Consider the following 24,771-nt stretch of genomic DNA (forward strand, 5'->3'; position numbering starts at 1 on the left):
GACACCTCGTTGGGCTTCTGCTTGAAGGTTGCCAGAGTACATCTCGTGTAAACGACGGTAAGGTGGGTTGGGAGCGTGTGTGAAGTATACACCCCTGCAGGGTTATCATTATCTATTCGAATAGCTGGATTCCTCGGATTATGGAAACTTGGACCCCTTGCATAGTTCATAGACAAGCGAAGTGGATACTCTAAAACCGCAAGATAAGCCGTGGAGTGCTATGGATTGGCGTTCTCGTAGGAGATGGGAGCGGATCATAGTGGTGTTATTGATATGGTGATATGTGACTCATGTGCGCCACCTCAAAAGAGTTACTTGCAGTCATAGTTTAGGTAGCCACTGAGTCAAAGATGGCTTGCTTGCAGTTAAACTCCACCACCCCCGTCGTTGATACTTGATGCATATGTAGCTAGTTTTCTATTGTAAGTCTTGCTGGGTACATTTGTACTCACGTTTTCCTATTTTATGTTCTTGCAGAGAGACGTCAGTCTCTAATAGTTCCGTGTGGGCTCGACGTTTAGCTTGATACCTCAGCTACGATCTTGTTGCCCTCGGCAGGATCTGGTAGATGTCAGGCTCCTCAGCTTCTCATTTTAGTTGTCTGTACTCAGACAAGTAAGCTTCCGCATGTGCTTTGACTTGTATGCTCTGAATGTTGGGTCATGAGACCCATGTTTGTAATATCTCGCTCCTCGGAGCCTAATGAATAAATACTTGAGTCGTAGAGTTATGTTGTGATGCCATGTTGTATTTACACATATCGAGCATATTGTGTGTATGATTGAAATGCTTGGTATGTGTGGGATCCGACAACCTAGTTGTTTATCCTTGGTAGCCTCTCTTATGGGGAAATGTAGTCTTGTGCTTCCATGAGCCATAGTAGTCCGCTACAGCCCGGTTCACCGGAGTCCTGCTAGCCCAGCACTACTGCTCCGGAACACTTGACTGGCCGGCATGTGATTCACTTCGTTCTGTGTCTGTCCCTTCGGGGAAATGTCACGCGGTGACATCCGGAGTCCTGCCTAGCCTGCTACAGCCCGGGTTACCGGAGTCCTGTTAGCCCAGTGCTACAGCCCGGATTCACCGAGTCCTGCTAGCCCAGCACTACTGCTCCGGAACACTTGACTGGCCGGCATGTGATTCACTTCGTTCATGTGTCTGTCCCTTCGGGAAATGTCACGCGGTGACATCCGGAGTCCTGCCTAGCCTGCTACAGCCCGGTTCACCGGAGTCCTGTTAGCCCAGTGCTACAGCCCGGATTCACACGCTGCTGACCGACATGCTCGATGTTGATTCATGTATGCCTGTCCCCGTAAGTTAGTGCCACTTTGGGTTCACGACTAGTCATGTCGGCCCGGGTTCTCTGTCATATGGATGCTAGCGACACTATCATATACGTGAGCCAAAAGGCGCAAACGGTCCCGGCCATGGTAAGGCGACACCCGTGGGAATACCGTGCGTGAGGCCGCAAAGTGATATGAGGTGTTACCGGCTAGATCGATGTGACTTGGAATCGGGGTCCTGACAGCTTTGGTATCAGAGCCTGATTGCCTGTAGGATTACCAAGCCATACTGGTCAAAGTTGAGTCTAGAAATGCTTTAGTTATATAAGAATTGATTGTGGAAGGGAACGTAAGGCTCTTTTTACTTCCTTATACCTCATGGCCTTCTGATACGAGTCAACCTCTTCTCTTCTACGGGGATTTAGAACTAGGCCTTCTCATCTATCTATCAGGATGACGAGTTACTATGTTAGAGACTTATAGGATTGATGTATTCAAGCCTCTGTTCAGTTCCTACTACTTCCATGTGTTCTTAGTTGGTCTCAGAACCTTGATATGGTGATGTTGAAGTCATGCCACTATTTTACAGGATGTCTCAAATTTTTGAGCATTTACAGCCGTTATTGTCCGAGTCATCCAGGTTTCTAAACAGTCTGATGCATTTGCAAATCTCTTCATCCGTTTCCGATGTCCTTTTGGGCTAGATTAAGCACACTAATCAGTCTATTGAGTACTCCATTGCCTTGATATATATGTTGAGCTAGTATTATGACCCTTAGCATTTCTAGTGAACCACCCACTATCTAGCAATGCTTTATATCCCCAGTGTGAAAATTCTGGCCACCTTTCTTGAAAGCATCCCGTGATGTTATTTAGTTAGTAGGTATTCTACTACTGGGTTTTGAACCTGAGATTCACCCTACTTCATGTTGTTAGTATTTGCTAGTTCCCTTAAGATATTAGTAACCATGTGATAGTCCTCGAGGTCTGTGGTATATCGTTCTTCCAACACCATGATCCAATATGGCAGAAGTTATTTGAACCAAAAGATCACCAATTAGAAGTACTCTTGAGGAGTCTCCATTTCATAATTGTGACTCTGCCTAGTCCTTACCTCTCTTGCATGGGTTATCGGAAGAAATATGTTGAGCTTTGTTCAACATACTAATCTATGCATCCACAACTCAGAAAGATATATGTTCCTTGAGTTTGATCCTCCTCAGCTTGTATTTGACCCTAGTCTATCAATTGATAGTCAGGAATAGCTGTGCATTCGTGTTTCATCGATGCCCTATTATTCTTGTGGTCCGATCAAGCCATCTATTCCAGAATGACTAGGAGAAACAAACTCCAGGTACCTCATCCATTTCTAGGATTGGGTCAAAGCAGTTGTATTCCGCAGATCAAATGCCAATCCAGCTTTTGCTCTGTTCTACCTTGAAGTATTACCATCTTTATGTCAAGAATATCATGAGAATTGCACCACCTCTTATGAATTCTTGACGCAGTGATACTTCTCGCTATCATTATTCATTCCTCGGTCCCGTGTTGTTGCAACCGGAATGCCGACAAATGAACCATGATGTGTGAAATTTATACTCCTAGCAACCGTGTTGCTTGGTAGTTAATGGACAATATTCTCATTCTTAGTGTGATGGTTATTAAATCATCATCCTAAAATTGATCGTGCTACCTAGTCTTTATTTCTGGTGCACTCTTCGATCAATGAGTGAGGATTATTCAACCCCTTGCTTATTTGATCAGATCGTCTTGCCTTGAACAGCAAGATTGTTCTCGAGCTTAGTAACATATTGGTGGTTCGTGATTTTCCGAAGATCTTCTCGGAAGTATTACTTGGTTGTCACCTGACCGCTATGTTGAGTTCGTGATCAAGTTGGTTTTCTTGTAAACCACCCCTTCTCCAAGAATCCGTGTTGGATATCCCTGAGCTGGTTGGTTAAGCTAAACAACAACTTGGAGAGTTGGAAGATAAAAACTTGTCTGACTTAGTTCATGTTAAGGGATATCTTTTTGTGTGTGTGTGTTGAAGGAAGATGATATCTCCATCGATTGGTCCTCGTGATCAGTTGTTGGATCTATTGCCTTGTCAAAACTTTGACTTGAGTATGGGCTATCGTCAAGTCAAATTAGAACCAACGATGTTCGTAATGTTTTCTTACTCGTGGTTGATCCCTCGAGCATACACCATTACATCTTTTGGTCTGTCCAATGCTATCACCGTGTTTACATGATGGTGGAGGTCCAGTGATATGGAAATTCCGATGAGTTGTTGTTGAGCCCATCCGCAGCATTTTGTCTCCCCCATGGGTCATGTTGAACATCAACCTAGTGTTGGAAACTTTGTAAGCAATGTCTTCGTGTCCCGTTCATGAAGCTTATGCTTGGATGGAAGAAGTGACTTCCTCGAATTCATGTGCTTTAGGTGCAAGTTGCCGCCGTGAATTCAAGAAAGTTTGTTTTTGTTTCCTATGGTACCATCCCAAGTCAGTGATGCATGTGCGAAGTGTGCTATGGTTTGACAGGCTCGCTACCTCCATTCCATTTGTATTCTCTATCACACCAAGCCACTGGCTGATTTGTTCAGGGAAAAGAAGTTTCTTCATAAGAGCTAATCATATGACTTATACAAGGACTTCGATATCCTTGATGATGGTTCCCAACTAGGACTCGGTAGTGTTTCATTGTAAGACTACTATGTGGTCATGCTTGTCTGGGACAACATGTTCACATGTGTTTAGCAGAACCAGCTCATGTTTTGGAGCTTACTACCATAGTCCATTTCCTGAGAATATCGCAATGACATCTCGTCGATTTGTGTTGCAAACTTTCATTTTCTTTCTAGACTCGATGAGTCTGGAATATCCTAACACCAACCAGATCTGAATCTCAGGCAGATATGATGGTTGGAACGTACTCCAAGAACTATATTGTTGGTCCCTCTGTAACCGGTAATGTGGATGTCGTGGCCAACACACCTAACCGGAAGGCCTATTATTGTAGTATCCTGGTTGAAGAAGTTGGTCATCTCCCCATAAGGATCTCGCAGGATCTGCCTCCATAGTTATTCCCTATGGATTCTTGAGCTTCCGAAGTCCGACCTTTTACTTGATGTTCTAGATATCAAACCATATCTATGAATGGATTACGCTAGCACATCAAGGAGAACATTAGAGGCGGAGTGCTAAATGTCTCTCGGTCGATCGTCCAGATTCTGTTCCCTTAGCCTCGCTAAGGGAAGATCTGAGAAGGTGTTATCTTCCTTTGTATCCGCATCATCCATCACTAGTCATCATGGTAGTATGTCGTGTTGCCAGGATCCTTGCCACGGATGTTGGTAGAACCTTGATGAATATGGAAATGCTCAAGTTCTTGAGAGCATGCGTAAGCAAAATCATCCCTTGCGTTGTCTTCAACAAGGTAGTCCACATCATCCATCCTAGTCCGAGTATGCCATCTCTTCGAGCTATCTCAAACGATCAATTGTAAATTGCCTTAAGCTGGTATGAAGAGTTTCAATGATCTCTGAATCAAAAGTAATTCTTTTTGCCACTTAAGGGAATATTTCTGCGAGTCACCTTCCTTAAGATGTCTCGTTATGGTATCATGGCAATTATCTCCTCGCTACTTTGAAACCATGCACCATCCTACTTAAGCGTGGAATTGTTGCCTACCAAATTTGAACCTTTATCATCCGCTTCTTTCCATCACCCCTGATGTGTGTTTCGTGTCTCGGCTCAAGAGATGTTTTATATCTCACTCCATGAGTTGATCTTGAGTGCTCGATCTCCGAGGAGATCGATTCCTGTAGAATTTCTTTCTGCCGTCGTCATGTTGGATGAAGATCCCGAAAGCAAAGACGTTAAGATCAAGATGACGCAATGAGTCAACATCCTCGGGAGGGGCAGTTGGATCAAGAAGACTGCAATAGTTTTGTAACCCCCCTTCCTTCTTACCTCACGTCTTGAATCTCGGGCCGAGATTCTTGTTTAGTGGGGGTGAGTTGTCACAGCCCTAGCTTAGCTTTGCTTACTCTTGCATGATCATCATGGCATCATGTTTATTTTTTTATGAAACTGAAATGGGGATGACAGAACCCCCAGCACCCCCCTTAAACCAACTAGGGTTTACTAAAATCTTTTTCAATAATTTCAAAATGCCCTTTAAAAATGTTCATCATTTCTGGATCAAGGTGGAAGCATCTACCGAAAATGGTTGACATTTTTGCAGGACATATTTGGAATTTGAATTAATTCAACCATATTTGAATTGGAGCTATTTAAATGCTATATATATTTTAGATGCTCCAAAAATATTGGAAATTGTTAAGGGTCACTGGAATAACTCAAAAAGCACCCATAATTATTTCCAGGATTTTATGAATGGTTTACTATTTATTTTAAACCAGAACAGAAAAACAGAAATTAGAAAAGGTAACATAAATAAAAGAGAGAGACACAGGAGCTACCTGGGCTTACCTGGCCACTTACCTCGGCCCAGGCACTGTTAGCTGGCCCAGCCCAGCCGTCGCACCGTCTTCAACCTCCTGCCAAGTAGAGGAGGGGCGTGTGCTCGCCGCGCGTCGGCACGCGCCGGCCACCTCCTGCCTCCCTGCCTGTCTCCCCATCGCCCTGAGGATGCCATGCACTCCCTCTCGACCCTATCACTCTCTCCCGCGCCTTCTCCCCCTCCTCTGGCTGCCCCCTCTTCCCCACCGAGCGGAGCTCGTCGCCGCCGCTCGTTGCTGCCGCAGCCACCGCCTCCCCCTTGCTTCTCCGACGTGCCCACGAGCTTCGCCTTGACTTCCTCATCCTCTCCACCATGCCACGGAGCTACGGACGCGCCACAACGTCGCCAGCATCGCGTTTCCATCGCCGGCCACCGTGGATTCTCGTCGTCGATTCAAGAGCTACCGGACGTCCCCGAGCCCGCTGAGACCACCGTCCGACTCCCTGTGAGCTCCGCCGTCGTTACCCACTCTTCCCCGCGTCGTTTCCTTGCCGTAGCGCCGTTCCCCGCCGTCACCGAAGCTCACCGCCGCCCGGCCTTGTCGCCGCCGTGGCTTGAGCTCGAACGAGTCACGCCCGTGCACCTCACCGAGCTCCTGGCGACCCCAGGAGGCTACGCAGTGTTTTACTTCGCTCGCCCGTGCTCCGCAACGCCGTTTTCCGCCGAGGTCCGAACTCCGGCCGCCGCAGCCGAGCTCGCCGGCGTCAGCTCCGGCCATCCCAGCTACTGCTGCTTGCTGGAATGGATGCGCGCGTGTGCCAGCAATCCGTAGCCGCAAACGGCGCGCCAAACCGTCGACCATGGCAATCCCGAGCCCTCCGCCGTCTCGGGCTTCGCGGCGACAAGCCGCGGGTCAACTCGGCGAGTTGACCCGGGGGTTTGACCCCGTCTGACCAGGGTTTGACCACTCTGGGTCACTGACGCATGGGCCAGCCCTGCCTAATTAACCCAGTTAGTGTTAATTATTTAGGTTAGTTAATTAGCCTCTGACATGTGGGCCCATGCCTTAACTAAACTAGATTAGGTTTAGTTTAATTTTATTAACCTTGTTTAGTTACTGTGTCACTGACGTTGTGGAACCCCACTGTCAGGTTTGACTTGGACCAGCCCTTTGACCCGCTGACGTCATGCTTACGCATTGCTGACGCAGTTATCTTTCTGGATTAAAAATAATTCAGAAAATTCCAGAAATTAGTATAAACTTCTAAAATTCATAGAAATTCAACCGTAACTCCAAATGAAATAAATTATATATGAAAAATGATCAGAAAAATCCAAGGAATCTGAATATGGCATTTTCATGCATGTTTGAACAACTTAACCTCACTGTTTAGTCCAAAACATGATAATGCACTATTTGAATTCATAGTTTGAATTTGAATTTGAACCTAGTGTTCAAACCAACTCCATTTAACTTGTTGCTAGTTGCATTAGCTCAATCAACAGCATATTGCCATGTCATGATCATGCATCATATTGTTGCATCGCATTGATTGTGTTCTTCCTTGTTTGCCGGTAATTGTCCCCTCTCGGTAGACGCTGCTCCGACGCTGTGATCGTTGACACTGATGAAGACTCAATGTTATCTTCAGAAGTGCCAGGCAAGCAACCCCCTTGTTCATTCTGATACAAGCCCACTCTCTCGCTCCTGCTCTCTTTTACTGCATTAGGACAACAACGATTCATCTGTTACTTGTTGCGGTAGTTGAACCCCTTATCCTCTGCATGACCTGTCATTGCCACAGTAAATAGATGAAACCCACTAGCATGAGTAGGAGTTGTTTGAGCCCTGATGTGCCTACTCATTCATGCTTGTTTGTCATGCCTGCTATTGCATAGAGTTGTGTCAGGTCTGATTCATCGGGAATGAATCGGAGGTGTGTGAACATGTCCTACTGTGTGTGAGCTAAGTGTGTGAACACGTTTTGGTAAAGGTAGCGGTGAGAGGCCATGTAGGAGTACATGGTGGGTTGTCTCATTGAAACCGTTCTTAGGAACTGAGTTCTGTGTCTGTGATCCATGAACACTACTACCACTCATTGGGATCCTTAATTGACCCTCTCGGCTTCTTAATCACCCTAGTACTCTGTCCAGGAGTTGCAACTAGTTTCTGGTGTTTGTAGGTTATGTGTTGGCGGCCGTGCGTAGCGCTGACCCTAGGGGTGGGCTATGATGCGGTAGATACACCGTGGCACGGTGTACCGGGCGCCCGTTTGGTGTCTCGGGAACCCTGTTCACATCGTTCGGGGCCGTATGTGGAAACCTCGGCCGGACTCCCTGTGGATGGAACCTGGATAGGCGATAAACCTGGACTAGAGACTTGAGTGTTTAGGTAGGCCGTGGCCGACACCCTCGTTGGGCTTCCGCTTGAAGGTTGCCGAGTACATGTCGTGTAAACGACGGTAAGTGGTGGAGCGTGTGTGAAGAAGTACACCCCTGCAGGGTTATCATTATCTATTCGAATAGCCGGGATTCCTCGGATATGGAAACTTGGACCCCTTGCATAGTTCATAGACAAGCGAAAGTGGATACTCTAAAACCCGCAAGATAAGCGTGAGTGCTATGGATGGCGTTCTCGTAGGGAGACGGGAGCGGATCCATAGTGGTGTATTGATATGGTGAATATGTGGACTCATGTGCGCCACCTCAAAAGAGTTACTTGCAGTCATAGTTTAGGTTAGCCACTGAGTCAAAGCTGGCTTGCTGCAGTTAAACTCCACCACCCCCGTCGTTGATACTGATGCATATGTAGCTAGTTCTGATGTAAGTCTTGCTGGGTACATTTGTACTCACGTTTGCCTATTTTATGTTCTGCAGAGAGACGTCAGTCTCGCTAATAGTTCCGTGTGGGCTTCGACGTTTAGCTTGATACATCAGCTACGATCTTGTGCCCTCGGCAGGATCTGGTAGATAGTCAGGCTCCTCAGCCTTCTTCATTTTTAGTTGTCTGTACTCAGACAAATTAAGCTTCCGCATGTGCTTTGACTTGTATGCTCTGAATGTTGGGTCATGAGACCCATGTTTGTAATATCTCGCTCCTCGGAGTCTAATGAATAAATACTTGAGTCGTAGAGTTATGTTGTGATGCCATGTTGTATTTACACATGTTGAGCATATTGTGTGTATGATTGAAATGCTTGGTATGTATGGGATCCGACAACCTAGTTGTTTATCCTTGGTAGCCTCTTTTATGGGGAAATGTAGTCTTGTGCTTCCATGAGCCATAGTAGTCCGCTATAGCCCGGATCACCGGAGTCCTGCTAGCCCAACACTACTGCTCCGGAACACTTGACTGGCCGGCATGTGATTCACTTCGTTCCTGTGTCTGTCCCTTCGGGGAAATGTCACGCGGTGACATCCGGAGTCCTGCCTAGCCTGCTACAGTCCGGTTCACCGGAGTCCTGTTAGCCCAGTGCTACAGCCCGGATTCACACGCTGCTGACCGACATGCTCGATGTTGATTCATGTATGCCTGTCCCCGTAAGTTAGTGCCACTTTGGGTTTACGACTAGTCATATCGGTCCGGGTTCTCTGTCATATGAATGCTAGCGACACTATCATATACGTGAGCCAAAAGGCGCAAACGGTCCCGGGCCATGCTAAGGCGACACCCGTGAGAATACCGTGCGTGAGGCCGCAAAGTGATATGAGGTGTTACCGGCTAGATCGATGTGACTTGGAATCGGGGTCCTAACAGTTATACTATAAATTAGTGAAGTGAGTGGCAGCTAAACCTCCATCTAGGTTAAAATGCTCAAGTATTTTGGAATGTATGCACAGATGGGTTAGTAAAATTTGGGACGTAGAATTATGTTTATCTAAAAAAATCTAGAGTATTGTTTCATAGTATTTGGCCATGATGCATGTATGTGGTACAAACAATACGATATAGATGTGCAATTTCTGGTCTTTAACAAGTACAAAGTGAACAACACTCTTCAAAACTATCATAAAATGCAGAAAGTGCTGCCCAGGCTAGCCTTCTAGGTGAGTTTCGTTCATGTCCTTCCTTGCTGCTATGTCGATCACTGCTTATAAATTTTAAAATGCCAAGCATTTGCACCTACTGGCTCAGATTACTTTCAGTACATCAAGAAAGGAATCCCACACATACAATTTGGTCACAAGAAAAAGGCACAAGCGTCGACAACTCTAGCGAAAATTAGCCACATATTATGATTATTTGATATGTTAACAGAGGGAGTATCTATCAAATAATCAAGTAAAATATTTTTTTTTACTTTTTGCTCAATAGAATTTCCACAAAATTATTGCAACAAAGTCCCGCAACAACGCGCGGAGAAATTATCTTGTTATATATAGTGACCATAACAAGCGTATTCAGAAGTCTGGTGACCGTATCATGCTTTTGCGCATGTGCGCGGGAGATGCGAGAGCTTGAGCTGAGCACATCGGTCCTCTCTTGTGTGTGTGTGGTCTATCTGATCCAACGATTGTGGGTGCATCAATCTATGGCTTTAAAGCGAATGACTTGGGCCTTTGGCCGGCCGACTGGCATAGAGTAGTGCCCGCTTATGGCTGGGATTGTAATTCAATCAAGATAATATTGTTGCGCGCAAAAAAACAGACCTTTCTTGAATACAAACCAAAATTAAACATCATACTAAACATTAAACATACTAGCAATAACGCATCTACTCGCCGTCCTTGTCGCTGGAGTCGTCCTCGCAGGGCAAGGGCTCGTTGTCGTGGAGGGTGTGGTAGATGAGCGTGCTGGAGAGGGTATATATGAATTGGCACTCCTTGAAGAGCGTTGGGACGCGCTCGGCCGCAGCTGCATCTCCGGGAGGGGGGGGGGGGGCTCCTTCGCCTCCCACCAGGCGCGCTCGGCCGCCCGAAGGCGCTGGACTGACGGATCGAAGATCCGCCCGAGGCGACGAAAGGTCGCCCACGCTGGCGCTCCGGCGATGCGGGACAACGTGTCTGCTCCATGCGCATTTCCGACACCGGAGGGCGGAGGGAGGAGCTTCCGGCCTCGTCCTCGTTGCATCGTTTGCGGCCGCCGAACCCCCCGCCACCGCCACGCCCGGCACCCACTGACACCATCTCCGGCAACTTCCGGCGGTTCAATGCGGCGCAAAATCACAGCAGGAGGTCTAGGGATTTCTCGCTGGAGGAAGAATTTCATGGCGGAGGTGGATGTGGGAAAACGGGACGGGAACCCTAAAAGCCCCGGAGCCCACATATATGGAGGAATGGAGGGCGGTTTATGGGCCGCGTGTAAAAGGCCGGGTCCTTTTTAGTGGACTTGTTCAGGCTGTATTTTTGGTCCATCCTGTAAAAACGATAAAAAAAAGGCATTTCACCGGACTTATACAGGATCTGCCAGACATGTTGTAAGTATATACAACAAAAACAGACGAAACCATCCATACAAATTCCTGTCGTCGGAAAAAAATTGGGTGGAGACCGTCTCCACGGATCCTTCCCTGCGTACCTGACGTGAGATTGTGCCACCTGTCCCATGTTTGCATCCCACGGCATCCGCTATAGCGCTCCTTTTTTCGGCTTGTTCCTTCACTCCCGGCGCTTCTGCTCGGCTCGATCGGTACTTGTTATATCGGCTCACGAAACTGAAGACGATCCCCCGTCTAGTTCCACGCTCAGCGGACAGCCAAGGCCGAGCGACGCCGTCGGAGCGGAGTGGCGGCGACGGTATCGTGGCCCGTGTGTGTCCGTGGGATAGCTGCTTGATTTGCCGGCGTCAGAAGATCCAGATCAGACTGGCAGCCGCCGTGGCGGGCGTAGTTGGACATGGAGGGGCCCCTGCTGGCTGACGGCGTGCAGCGCCAACTCGGCGAGTATCGTGCGTGCATGGCGTCGGAGTGCTCTCGTGGCCATGAGCTCGCCGGATTTGATATCCGTGTGCACCCACTCGTTTGTAAACCAACAACTGAATGAATTCGTTTCCCGATTCAGAAAAAGAGTAGCTTTTCACCGATGAACCAGCACCTTGCATAATAGTTTGATTTTCTAGCCTTTCGGTGTAGCAATTTTTTTGTCAATGGGCATCACAATTGTAATACCCTCTCTCCCTAGAGCATGACGGTATAATAGTCCAACGAGTATAGTTTTCAGATTTCAACTATGTTTGATATCACACTGTATTTCTATTATCAGTAAGCAAAAATATGTTCCCTTTTTTGCAGCAGTTGTTCATGTAAGTTTCTTGGATAGCATTGTTATATGCTCTATGCTGCCGGCACCATCGCACGCAACTTGTTTGTGTTCTACAAAGCCTCCTGCAGTTTAGATGTCAGAGTTTTCTGAACTTTTCTGAATTATAATTGATGCACTAATAGTTGAGGCTTGCAAATAGGTTTAGAGTGGCCGATTCATAGATAGTTGGGGTAGGAAGAGGGAACAAGTAAAGGTTAAACGGAGAAGGCGATGACCGAGAACATGAAGCAGACCGTGTTAAGTAGACTGTATTATTTGTGCAATTTCATGGCCTGCTACGAGGTCGGGAAAGATGTCAAATGCCTGCTGAAGTTCTGCTCAATGGATTGCAAGGAAGCATGTTATTTTGGTTACAACGTACTTTCTTCAGTGAATTTGAAGATTCAGAATCTTATGATGAAAATAATGATTAATCTTTATTGTAAATTGTTCAGAATTATTGATTGTAAATTTTCGGATCTGTAAAAGGATAGATACTTGCGATCATCTATAAATTGAAAGAAAAACTGATGTTCTTTTACATGCTCATATCTTTGATTTTGTTGCATAATAAAATGTTGGATCCTCTCATTGTTCAAGTATTCTAACAGTGTCATGGCTGTGTCATACTCCTGGACTTCCATTACATGCCGCAGCAGCAAGTCTATGTCGCAATTTGCTGCGTCCAGGGTCACTGTCGGCAGCGGGCTGTACGAGATGGAGCAGGAACCGTCCTCATCCGCGTGATTTACATGATCCAAGACGACAATAGTGCCGAACGCCGGCGTGGCATCTCCCGTCCTTCTCGATGGAGGCAGCACTTCAGGCAGCGGGGCACGACCTGCGGAGGCCATTGGTGTATTTCCGGCCCGATGCGGCCATGGGAGAGAGATGGCGGCGAGTCGTTCTGGCGTGCTGCGGCCATCGCCGAATCAAGGAACCCACGCGCACCAATCCAATCATGTGGAGAAGACGGCGCCAGTCGCTCGCCATGGAAACCCTAATCGCAGCGGAAGTGATTGATACGAGTTCTTTCTTCGAGCCGATGCGAAGTACTCGAGCCGAGAAACGTACGTACAGGAGCGGATGAGAGGATAGCGTCAGATGAAGAGCTGGGACAGATGGCGACAGATTAGAGCGGGTACGCACAGTCGGGGGTTTGGAGCCCGTCTCCACCCAATTTTTTTCCATGTCAAAACCTCCCTTGCACCGTGACCGTCCATGGCGCCCTCCTTCCTCGGACCTCCTCTCCGCCACCCGCTTCCACGCGCTCGCATTTCCCATGCATCACCATCCGCGCTTCGCCTCAGACACCACCGTCTCGCCCTCCTCCCCATCGCCGCGACGCACCACACGCGAAAGAATCCACCAATTGCTCTCCCCGGCCGGACGTACGAACAATGGCACCGAGCAAGCTCCGCAAGGCGCTGGGAGCGGTCAAGGACAAGACCAGCATCGGTCTGGCCAAGGTGGGCGGCGGCAGCGGTTTCGCGTCGCCGGAGCTCGAAGTGGCCATCGTCAAGGCCACCAAGCACGATGAGAACTTCCCCGCCGACGAGCGCCACATCCGCGAGATCGTCTCGCTCACGCGCCACTCCCGCGGGTCCGCCAGCGCCTGCGTGGCCGCGCTGTCGCGCCGTCTCGGGCGCACCCGGAGTTGGGACGTGGCGCTCAAGACGCTGGTGATCGTGCACCGCCTCCTCGCCGAAGGCGATCCGGTGTTCGAGCAGGAGCTATTCTACGCCACGCGGCGGGGCACGCGCATGCTCAACATGTCCGACTTCTGCGGCCGCGCTAGCGACGACGACGCGTGGGACTACTCCGCGTTCGTCCGCACCTACGCCGCTTACCTCGACGACCGCCTCGAGCACCGGATACAGGCCAGGCAGGGCGGCCCCAACCGCTGCAAGCTGCTCCGCGACGAGCTCTACATGTCCCCCGGAGACCGCCTCAGCCGCGAGGGTGTTGACGGGAGTAAACGGGAGGATGCGGCGGCGGACGCCGACGCCGCCAAGGCGGGGGCGATCGCGCCGAGGGAGACACCGACGAGCGAGATGACGCTGGAGCAGCTCCTCGCCAAGGTCCAGCAACTGCAGCATCTCCTCGACCGATTCATCGCCTGCCGACCCGTAGGTGAGTCCATCCGTGCGTGCACGCAACTGTTTGCTCACCTTACATTCTCGTGTGGGATTCGGATCATGCCATTGCCGAGGTGCACTGACATGGAACGACACGTCTCAGGCGCGGCGAAGACGAACCGGGTGGTGTCCGTGTCTCTGTACCCGCTGGTGAAGGAGAGCGTGCAGCTGTACTGCGAGCTCACGGAGGTCATGGCCGCGCTCATGGAGCGGTTCCCGGACATGGAGAGCGCGGACTGCGAGCGCGTGACCGGAGTCTTCTGCGGCCTCGCCAAGCAGATCGAGGATCTCGACTCTTTCTACGCGTGGTGCAAGGACGCCTACGTCTGCCGCCAGTCCGACGTGCCGGAGGTGGAGGTCATCACGCAGGAGAGGCTAGAGCTCATGGACGAGTTCATCTGCGACAGGCGCGGCGCCGAGTATCTGCGGAGGCTGCCGCCGCCGTCGCCGGAGCCGTCCAGCCCGGAGCCAGAGGTCGAGGAGTACGACATGAGCGCCGCCAGGGCCCTTCCGGCGCCCGCGGAGCCGCCGGCTGCCGTGGAGAAGGAGCCCGATGCCAGCGAGACGGCGCATGCTGAGCCGGAGGCTCCGCTGATCACAACCGACGTGGTCGACGAGGAGGCGGACTTCTTGAACTTGAAGGCGGACGCCATGTCCGGGGAAGAGCACGGGCGGCAGCTGGCGCTGGCCCTGTTCGACGGCAACCCGGCCGGATCGGCGCCGACATGCGACGTGTTCGACCCGTCATCGGCGGACTGGGAGACGGCGTTGGTCGAGTCGGCGAGCGCGCTCGCGAACCAGCGCGCGATGCTAGGGGGCGGGCTCGACATGATGGCCCTCGAAGGCATGTACAACCACGCAACGGCGGCGAACGCGCAGGCGTTCTCCGGCAGCGCGAGCAGCGTGGCCTTGCGGCCGCCCGGAGCGCCCATGCTGGCCCTGCCTGCGCCGCCGGGGATGTGCAGCGCCGCGCCAGGTGGGGACCCCTTCGCGGCGTCGATGGTGGTGCCGCCGCCGACGTACGTGCAGATGTCCGACATGCAGACGAAGCAGCAGCTTCTGACGGAGGAGCAGATGGCGTGGCAACAATATGGCAAGAATGGCATGCAAGGGCAGGGGGGGCTGGCAATGCGAGAGCAGAGACCGCAGCAGCTCATGCCTCCTGGCGTTTACCATCGTGCTTCTTAGATTTCATGAAATGTCATTCGATCTATTTACTTTCATTATTGGCGATGAATTGGAGATCAGGTAGTCCAATGTACAGTGAGGTTTAAATGAAAACAAATGTAAAGGTTACAGTAAACAGCGCGTGTTTGACCTCTCTTATCTGACCAAAAGTTTACGAAGGCACAATATTTTTCACTCTAGCGTCTAGCCTACTGGTAGCATTGGAAAAGCTTGGACAGTGACTTTTATTACTCCCTCCTTCTCAAAATATAAGGCGCTGATTGACTTTTCTAGTCTTCGTTGCATAACTTTGACTATAATTTTCACATATTGTATGTTCATAAAATTAGTATACGGAAATATGAAATAAAATTATTTTGCAAGACAAATACGACTATGCCTTTTATACATGTTCAGTTCATGTACTTTGATACTCCTATATATATTTGTGGTCAAAGTCATGCATCAAAGACCGTACAAAGTCAAACGCACCTTATATTTTGGGAAGGAGGAAGTATATCACAAAGAGGTTCCTTAACAACTAAAATTTCATATGTGCGGGTTGATAGTGGATGATTGGGCCGTGTTTCTCTTTGTTGTGCGTGGTGTGGACGAACCACGGCTGTGCGGCTTCGATGGCAAGGTGTTGTGATGTGAGGCTACAAGGACGCCCCAAACCTGAGCGGAGATGTACGGCGATACAGATGAACATCTTGCCTGGTTTTTGCCGGGGCGGCGGCGATGGCACCCGCGGCTGTCATTTCCCTCCTTGGAGGTGTCGCCGAGCCGTGTCGCTTTGTTGTCTCCGGGTGAAAGCTTTGATTGGGTGCAGGATCGGCACAATTGCGGCGTTCTTAATGTCGTCCCTCTGTTGGGAGCATCGTGTCTGAAGACATGATTTGGAGGTCCTTCGTTGCGCTCCTTCGGTGTTCGCCGTTGTCCATCATGAATCTTCCGCGGCGGCGCAATGTACGGCCGTCGCCGGTGACTTCAAAATTGTGCTTTTCTCTGGTCTGATTAAGCCCCGCCATACACTTGCCACCTCCTTTAGGCATATATAAAGGGTGGATGATGCCTCGACGAGGGAAGCTTGACAGGAGCTAGCTCTTTTGCGTTGTAGTTGTTTCGTCTTGGTGTTGGACTAGCCGGATGTGGAGTGTATGCTACGATCGTTGTTTGCAATGAGTTGTAGTTATCTTGTACTCCCTCCATTCATTTTTATAAGTCGTTTCAGACAAGTGAAATTATGCTGTTTTGCACACTATCTGAAACATCTACAAAGCCTTATAAAAGTGAACAGAGGGAGTACTTGAATTATCTCTTCTAAAACTATATATGGTGCGCAATTTGTGTACTTTCCAGGAAAAAAAATCACATATGTATATACACAATACTTCAAACAGTGACTTATATCTCTGCTAATCTCCCATGGAAAGAAGCCAAAACCTGACAACAGAAAGCATGTGGAAATAGCTGAGACCAAGATCTGTTTGTGATATTATTACACTCACGTCTTGAAGGAAAAGATGGAGTAATGATATTGCTAGAAGGATCAGAGAGACTACATTATGCCTTTCTCAATGACTGCACATCCAAACCTTCATTTGACTTCAGCAGCATTATATTTATATTAGGAAAACACCTGCACTTCAGGACCACCATTATTTTCGATCTTTCAGCAGACATATATTGGGATTGGTTGATTTACCAAACATCACTATTTATTCTAAATGGTTAGATAGGGGACCGCTTGACATACGCAAACAACTTCACAAGCAATACATTTATCAAATTCAAAGTGGATTCGCAATAGGAAACACTCTGGTGTTCTTTTTCAAAGTCATAGAATGAGTGGCTCTGCGATCAATCAACAAATCAACACACACGAACAGCACAAATTCACACAAAACAAAAATCGGGAGAAAGAATCCAGGCAATACAACTGTAATCACCTGGCACCTGGAAGACATCAAGCCCAAGAAATAAAAAAGGAAAATATAGAATACAATTGAAGAAGCATTGTGGCGACAAAAACATAATGATGGTTTACAATAATAATAATAATGACGATGGTTCAAATACAGTAGTACTACTTTGACAGAAAATAGATAGAAGATGCGACTTAAGCTATTAAGTTGTCACTAGGTTTATGGACAACGCATCAAACATGGCAGTTATTACAGAAAGAACAAGATGGACTGCAGCATCTCCACCCAGACAAGACATCTTCCAAACCAGCAGAAAACAGTTTCTCCGCGGTATAGCAGTAAGCTAAGCTCGGTCTGTGCTCGTGATTGAGACACAACCAAGTTCCGGCTTCTTCAATAGAGCAGCAGCCATGCCATGATACAAACACCATTGTTGGGTCATCTCGAGCAGGGACCAACATCCAAGATCCATCAAGAGTCACATCAGACAATGATGGACAACCAAAACCAGAATCAGCAGCAACTTCCAACATCAATGACCACAAAGGTAACAGACTTGGTACCTCAAAAGTTGCTATCTATGAGAATGGGTCTTTCATGGCTGGGTTCAAGCAGTAGGAGCTTGCAGGCTTATTGGAAACAGAAGGCATCAAAAGTGCTAGGCATTGGTTCCAATGGTGGAAGCGGTCCACTTGCTAAGAAAGTTGATTGAGCGGCACCATCACCATAGTGATGGCCATTAGATGATTGATCCAGTGGGTACTGCGAAAACTGATTGTTTGGCACAGACAAATCATAGGAGAAGGTTCCACCAGGCAAATCATAGGAGAATGTTTCACCAGAAAAATCATAGGAGAAAGTTTCCCCAGGAGCAAACAGATCATCCAACCCTATATAATCATCATCCATAGCAAGTCCAGAGTTTGTTTGCTGCAAATTGTTTTCAATAACATCCCCGTTGCTAGCAGGGAAATTTGCAGCAGGCATATCTCCTGACTGGGCAAGTACTGCCAATTGGTCATAGAGCTCAGCAGTATTTATCTCAAAAGCTTGAGCCTCAAGCTCAGACATTGGAGGCAGACCAGAATTCTACAACAAAAGATGTAAAAAGGTTATTAAAAAAATATAATTCCTTCGGTACAAACATACAGAATATGATAAGCAAGAAGTCAGCAAGCTAATACCTCCGGCGAACGTACGTCATGGTTGGGAGAATCATTCAAAAACTTTGTCAGTTCGTCCAACAATATCCCATCAATTTCAGGAGGCGCATCATTGACCTGATCAGAACAGATATTAACATGTTCGGAAAATTGAACAGACTGCTGAGGAGCGGATGGTTCGTGAATAACTATTGCAGTAGCCAAGGCAGAACTTTCGACCTGTGGATCCTCTACACCTGAGGACGGTGCAAAAGAGAAGATAGAAGATCCAACATCTAAATTCTCCCATTCATTTTCATCAAAAGGAGCCCCATATTGCTCACCAATCCTTGGGCCAAGCCCACTCTTTTTAAATATCTTGCAGAGTACATAAGCATCCTGAAACAAACAGACAGCAAATATATTTAATTAAGCTTGCAGAGAATTTGAAAGAAATACTAGGATCACAGCTTTCTAACTAAATATAAAGGCAACTAATCACGCTCAGTTTCAGCCATAAGAAAAAAGAGCATGCCTCAAAACATATTCCAGCATGGTAGAATCTTTCATATACAGTGAACATACTTCAAAAAAGTGAAACAAACAAAAACATTAGATAAGAGTTTAAAGTACCTTCGAGAAACCAGCAGACACCAAAGTTTCATCTTCCATTTTGTATTCATACATCACCCAATCAGTCCTGTTGCCTTTCGGTGCCTTGCCTTCATGAAAAATCAATGTTTTCTTCAACCCAACAATGCGAGAGTTCAGCTCAATTGTTCTGTCTTTTCCACTTGTCTTCCAATAACCATTTGGTGTGGCACGGTTCGTCCTAGACCCTTTAGGATACTTCTTGTCACGGGGGCAAAAGAAGAACCACTCAAGATCTTTGCTCTGAAGACATGATTTATCTGCACAGAAAAACAGAAGGTCACAACAAAGTTGAGAACTAAATTCAACCAAAGTGAGAGCATTATGAGAAATATAGATTAATTTCCAACCAATTTGGGTGAAATTATTACATATAAAAAATAAAACAATAGATGAAAATTACCAGGAAGGTCCCAAGGAGCAAATTTGTACAGCTCAACCTCTGAGATAGCTTCAACAAAAAGTTTCTTCCCCATAATCTTCCTTTTCAAGTAGTAAGAAACAAGCTCAACATCAGTTGGATGGAAACGAAAGCCAGGTGGCAGGCAAGTTTGAGCCATCACTGCAGTGGGTGTCTTGCGCTCAGTATCAGCAGAAGAACACAAGAGGTGAAACACAACCAGAATTGCTTCACCAGATTATGCAATTAACAATACCAGTAAATCAGGGAAATATCAAGTTTGGCAAGAAAAGCTTCAGTCCTCGAAAGACAGAATTCAAGGCCGCAGATCAACCAAACTTAAGGAGAGGAGCTCTCAAGAGAACAAACAAGAACCAGAGAAGAGAGCTTCAGAAGATTGCCGTGTGAGCAGAGGACAGCTCACGTTATGACAACTATTCTGAAGGGAGGATCAAAGGATGGATGAGATTAGACCAGAGGAGAGAATGGTCCAACCAAAAGCTGGAGGAGAAACAACTTATGGAAAACCAGGCTTGGCAAGACTCAAGGAAAGCAGTACACCAAGGACTCAAGCAACAAATGTTTCTGAACTCAGATGAGAGAAGTTTGAGTCTTGCCAATTAAACCAACTACCACTGATTCACATGATAGGAAGTACTCGCACAAAACTCCAGATGATCCACTTGTATCAAGTGAATTCTCGGAATTTTATGCAATATATGAACCAGAAGTAGCACGAGTGGAAATAAGGGGATCCCTCGCTGACTTCAAAAGACATGAGTGACTGAGATCAAAAACCTGCATGAGATTAGAAAACATCGTCAGAAAGGAAAAACATAAACAGCAGAAAAATACAGAATACATGTGTTCTATGTTTTATCCTTCGATCCAAATAACTAAAGTCCCAGGAAGCAAAGAAAAGACTGCATATAGCAAGTGAATTTTACATTGTACGCAATTCAAAGTGAAATAGCGCATTAACAACATGAATCTAACCTACACCATCGCTTCACCAGATTTTACTAGTATATTTCATATTGGCTCGGATGTAACTCATGAAAAAACTAGTTGACAAAAAGAAAACTGTGAAAAGGATCATACAGGACTTTCAGCGCTGCACTTAGATAACCAAAGATCAAACCATTGTGAGCACCTAATATATTTTCACCAAGATCAGGTACCCCAAAATATTGAGCTTAATCACAAACCACATCAGTGCAGCAGAAATAAAAATATATAATAAGCACATTAGCATCCAACCTACGATCTAACCAAAACTTACACGCTATGATACTTCATAGGCACAGATGATATTATTAACAAAACAACAGTAATTTTTCCCACAAACGAAAAAAAACTAACGGATGTTTCCTAGAATAAACTGCCTTGGATCAGTTCCGGACCATTAGTTCAACCATCTAAGAGAATCCACCGATCCATCACAAGGCACTCAAAGGAATCGAGCCTAAATAGACGCTGAACAATCCAATTCCCGACCAAATCTCAAACTTTCGCGACGCTCCTACAACATCTGATCGCATAACCCCAAATCAACGCGTAGATCGACCGATCGATCGACCACAAACCCTAATCGGCCGTAAACTTCGACGGACGGAAGGCCAGACCAATCCGTGCGGCGATTGCTTAACCACCACCTCAGAATCGACGGATCGGACGCAGATCGCCCGAATTGGCCATCGGATCGACACGAACCATGACTCGCAACAATCGGCCCCGATCTACCCAGATCGATCGAAGGAAGGGATTGGGGGAGATCGGGAGGGGCGCTTACGAGGGAGAACCGGGGAAGCCAGCAGGACGATGGGGGATGCCGAGGGGGAGGAGGTGAGCGCCGCCGTCTGGTCAATTGTGGAGGAGATGAGATGAGGTGAGGTTTTGGGGGAAGCAATCTCGCGTCGCTGGGTGCGGGGCTCTTTTATACCGGAAAAACGCCGGGGGCGTGGTGCTGGGCCGGGACACTGACTGCCTGGGTCCGCCGGTCCGGGAGTATAGTAGTATTTTTTAATCCCCTCGTGCGCTTCCCGGAAACTTCCGCTCCACGCGACGATTGCCCAATCTTTCCTGGCCCAAAAGTCCAGCCCGGGCGTTTGACCTGCGTCTCCTATTGGCTGCGGGTTTTTTTTAAAGAGGGAAAGGGTGAGAATTTTGGGGCTGGGGGGTTAAATGCGTAATTGTTTCCATGTTTCGGTAGTTACGATGCGATTTCTGTTCTTTGGTTTCTCTGTCCTACTACGGGTGTCGTGGGGCCGCACGTCGCTGATGGGTGGGGCAGCGGTTGTGTGGGCCACACCGCTCCGGACGTGGGTCCGTGGGCTCTTGGAGAGAAAAGTCAGCAGCACGACGCGAGTTTGAGATGTTCCGGTGTCATTATCGTGTCAGACGGTGCATCATCCGACGCGACACAAGCAGGGTGCTCGCCCTTTTCGTTCAGGAACATTCGTCTTTTCTCGATTTGTTGAGGGTCTCTTTTCTGGTTAATTCCTTTTGAGGATCGGCGGTCGGTCCACCATGATTCTCCACGGACAAACATATTCACACGGCCGTATGAGAACATGTCCTTTTTGGGTACCACTCGTTCTTCGGCAAGATTACATTCTGCATTGTACGAAGTTTGACCACGATTGGTGTCTTTCCTTTTTTTCTTCTTTCTCCTACAAATAGTGGTACTCCTCTAGTCTGAAATTGTCCCACTTTCCATTTGGATAGTCTCGTTTCACCTTCTTCTCTTGCCCTTTGACACCAGTTGATAAAAGATGAGAGCCATGTAAGATATATCGAGGTGACATTCTCAGAAAGAAAAAGATACATTGAGGTGACACAATCGCATGAATGTCCGACCTTCACATAGAACGATGCACACAATCAGCAAATGTCCGGCCTCCATGTAACACGATGCGCACAACCAATGATGGAGCTACAGAAAAAGGTTGAGTCGGCCAGAGAGCATGCCTTTTCCATTATGTGTTGTGTTGTGCTATGCTGAGGCGCCCGCTGTCTGCTTCTGAGCTCCTTTGCTACATGCATGTTTTGTTGAGGAACGTAGCAAATAATTTTAAAAAAAATCTACGTGTCATCAAGATCAATCTAAGAGATACTAGCAACGAGAGAGAGGGAGTGCATCTTCATACCCTTGAAGATCGCTAAGCGTAATCGTTGCAAGAACGCGGTTGGTGGAGTCGTACACGCAACGATTCAGATCGCAGTCAATTCCGATCTGAGCGCCGAACAACGACGCCTCCGTGTTCAACACACGTACAAGCCGGGGACGTCTCCTCCTTCTTGATCCAACAAGGGGAGAGGAGAAGTTGAGGAAGAACTCCGACAACACGACGGCGTGGTGGTGATGGAGCTCGTGGTTCTCCGGCAAAGCTTCGCCAAGCGCTACGGAGGAGGAGGAGGAGGAGGTGTTGGAGAGGGGGAGGGCTGTGCCAGGGGAAGGGTGCGGCTGCCCTCCCACCCCCCACTATATATAGGGGCAAGGGAGAGGGGGGCGGCCCCCCTTAGATGCATCTAGAGGGGGCAACGGCCAAGGAGGAGGCTTGCCCACCAAGCTAGGTGGGGGCGCCCCCTCTAAGGTTTCCCCCAACCCTAGGCGCATGGGCCCTAAGGGGGAGTTGGCGCCCAGCCCAACTAGAGGCTGGTTCCCCTCTATATTCAGCCTATAGGGCCCTCCGGGGCAGGCGGACCCTTCCGGTGGACCCCCGGAACCCCTTCGGTGGTCCCGGTATAATACTGGTAACCTCCCGAACACTTCCGGTGACCGAATAAGGATTTCTCATATATAGATCTTCATCTACGGACCATTCTGAAACTCCTCGTGACGTCCGGGATCTCATCCGGGACCCCGAACAACCTTCGGTAACCACATACTATTTTCCATAACAACTCTAGTGTCACCGAACCTTAAGTGTGTAGACCCTACGGGTTCGGGAACCATGCAGACATGACCGAGACATCTCTCCGGCCAATAACCAACAACAAGATCTGGATACCCATGTTGGCTCCCACATGTTCCCCGATGATCTCATCGGATGAACCACGATGTCGGGGATTCGATCAATCCCGTATACAATTCCCTTTGTCCATCGGTATGTTACTTGCACGAGATTCGATCATGGGTATCCCCATACCTCGTTCAATCTCGTTACCGGCAAGTATCTTTACTCGTTCCGTAACGCATGATCCTGATGTCTACTACACAACCTTTTTCTTGTAGACGTTGTTGGGCCTCCAAGTGTAGAGGTTTGTAGGACAGTAGCAAATTTCCCTCAAGTGGATGACCTAAAGTTTATCAATCCGTACGAGGCGTAGGATGAAGATGGTCTCTCTCAAGCAACCCTGCAACCAAATAACAAAGAGTCTCTTATGTCCCCAACACACCCAATACAATGGTAAATTGTATAGGTGCACTAGTTCGGCGAAGAGATGGTGATACAAGTGGTATATGGATGGTAGATAAAGGTTTTTGTAATCTGAAAATACAAAAACAGCAAGGTAACTAATGATAAAAGTGAGCACAAACGATATTGCAATGTGTTGAAACAAGGCCTAGGGTTCATACTTTCACTAGTGCAAGTTCTCTCAACAATAATAACATAATTGGATCATATAACTATCCCTCAACATGCAACAAAGAGTCACTCCAAAGTCACTAATAGCGGAGAACAAACGAAGAGATTATGGTAGGGTACGAAACCACCTCAAAGTTATCCTTTCTGATCGATCTATTCAAGATTTCGTAGTAAAATAACATGAAACTATTCTTTCCGTTCAATATATCATAGAGTTCATACAAGAATAACACCTTAAGACACAAATCAACCAAAACCCTAATGTCACCTAAATACTCCAATGTCACCTCAAGTATCCGTTGGTATGATTATACGATATGCATCACACAATCTCATATTCATCTATTCAAACCAACACAAAGAACTTCAAAGAGTGCCCCAAAGATTCTACCGGAGAGTCAAGACGAAAACGTGTGCCAACCCCTATGCATAGGTTCATGGGCGGAACCCGCAAGTTGATCACCAAAACATACATCAAGTGGATCAATAGAATACCCCATTGTCACCACGGGTATCCCACGCAAGACATACATCAAGTGTTCTCAAATCCTTAAAGACTCAATCCGATAAGATAACTTCAAAGGGAAATCTCAATCTATTACAAGAGAGTAGAGGGGGAGAAACATCATAAGATCCAACTATAATAGCAAAGCTCGCGATACATCAAGATCGTACCACCTCAAGAACATGGGAGAGAGAGATCAAACACATAGCTATTGGTACATACCCTCAGCCCCGAGGGAGAACTACTCCCTCCTCATCA

General features: G+C 47.7%; 1 protein-coding gene and 1 pseudogene across 1 annotated transcript; one reads left to right on the forward strand and one right to left on the reverse strand.

Annotated features, from left to right (window-relative positions):
- The first annotated feature begins 13,390 nt into the window (after positions 1-13,390).
- LOC125535545 (putative clathrin assembly protein At1g03050) lies at positions 13,391-15,316 on the forward strand. The gene is made up of 3 exons (XM_048698615.1): positions 13,391-14,123; positions 14,232-14,436; positions 14,590-15,316. Exons 1-3 carry the CDS (start codon positions 13,391-13,393, stop codon positions 15,314-15,316), a joined length of 1,665 nt encoding a protein of 554 aa, XP_048554572.1.
- A 1,962-nt stretch (positions 15,317-17,278) lies between these two features.
- Positions 17,279-21,363, reverse strand: LOC125519058 (annotated as a pseudogene).
- Between the last annotated feature and the right edge of the window lie 3,408 nt (positions 21,364-24,771).

This window comes from Triticum urartu, chromosome 1 (assembly GCF_003073215.2).
Source record: "Triticum urartu cultivar G1812 chromosome 1, Tu2.1, whole genome shotgun sequence".
NCBI classification, from domain to species: domain Eukaryota; kingdom Viridiplantae; phylum Streptophyta; class Magnoliopsida; order Poales; family Poaceae; genus Triticum; species Triticum urartu.

Bases quoted from the DNA above. Each gene is read 5' to 3' on its own strand.
- LOC125535545 (XM_048698615.1), top strand. From the start codon at position 13,391: ATGGCACCGAGCAAGCTCCGCAAGGCGCTGGGAGCGGTCAAGGACAAG. The intron at 14,124-14,231 runs GTGAGTCCATCC...GACACGTCTCAG, and splicing joins CATCGCCTGCCGACCCGTAG to GCGCGGCGAAGACGAACCGG. The intron at 14,437-14,589 runs GTGCAAGGACGC...GGAGCCGTCCAG, and splicing joins CTCGACTCTTTCTACGCGTG to CCCGGAGCCAGAGGTCGAGG.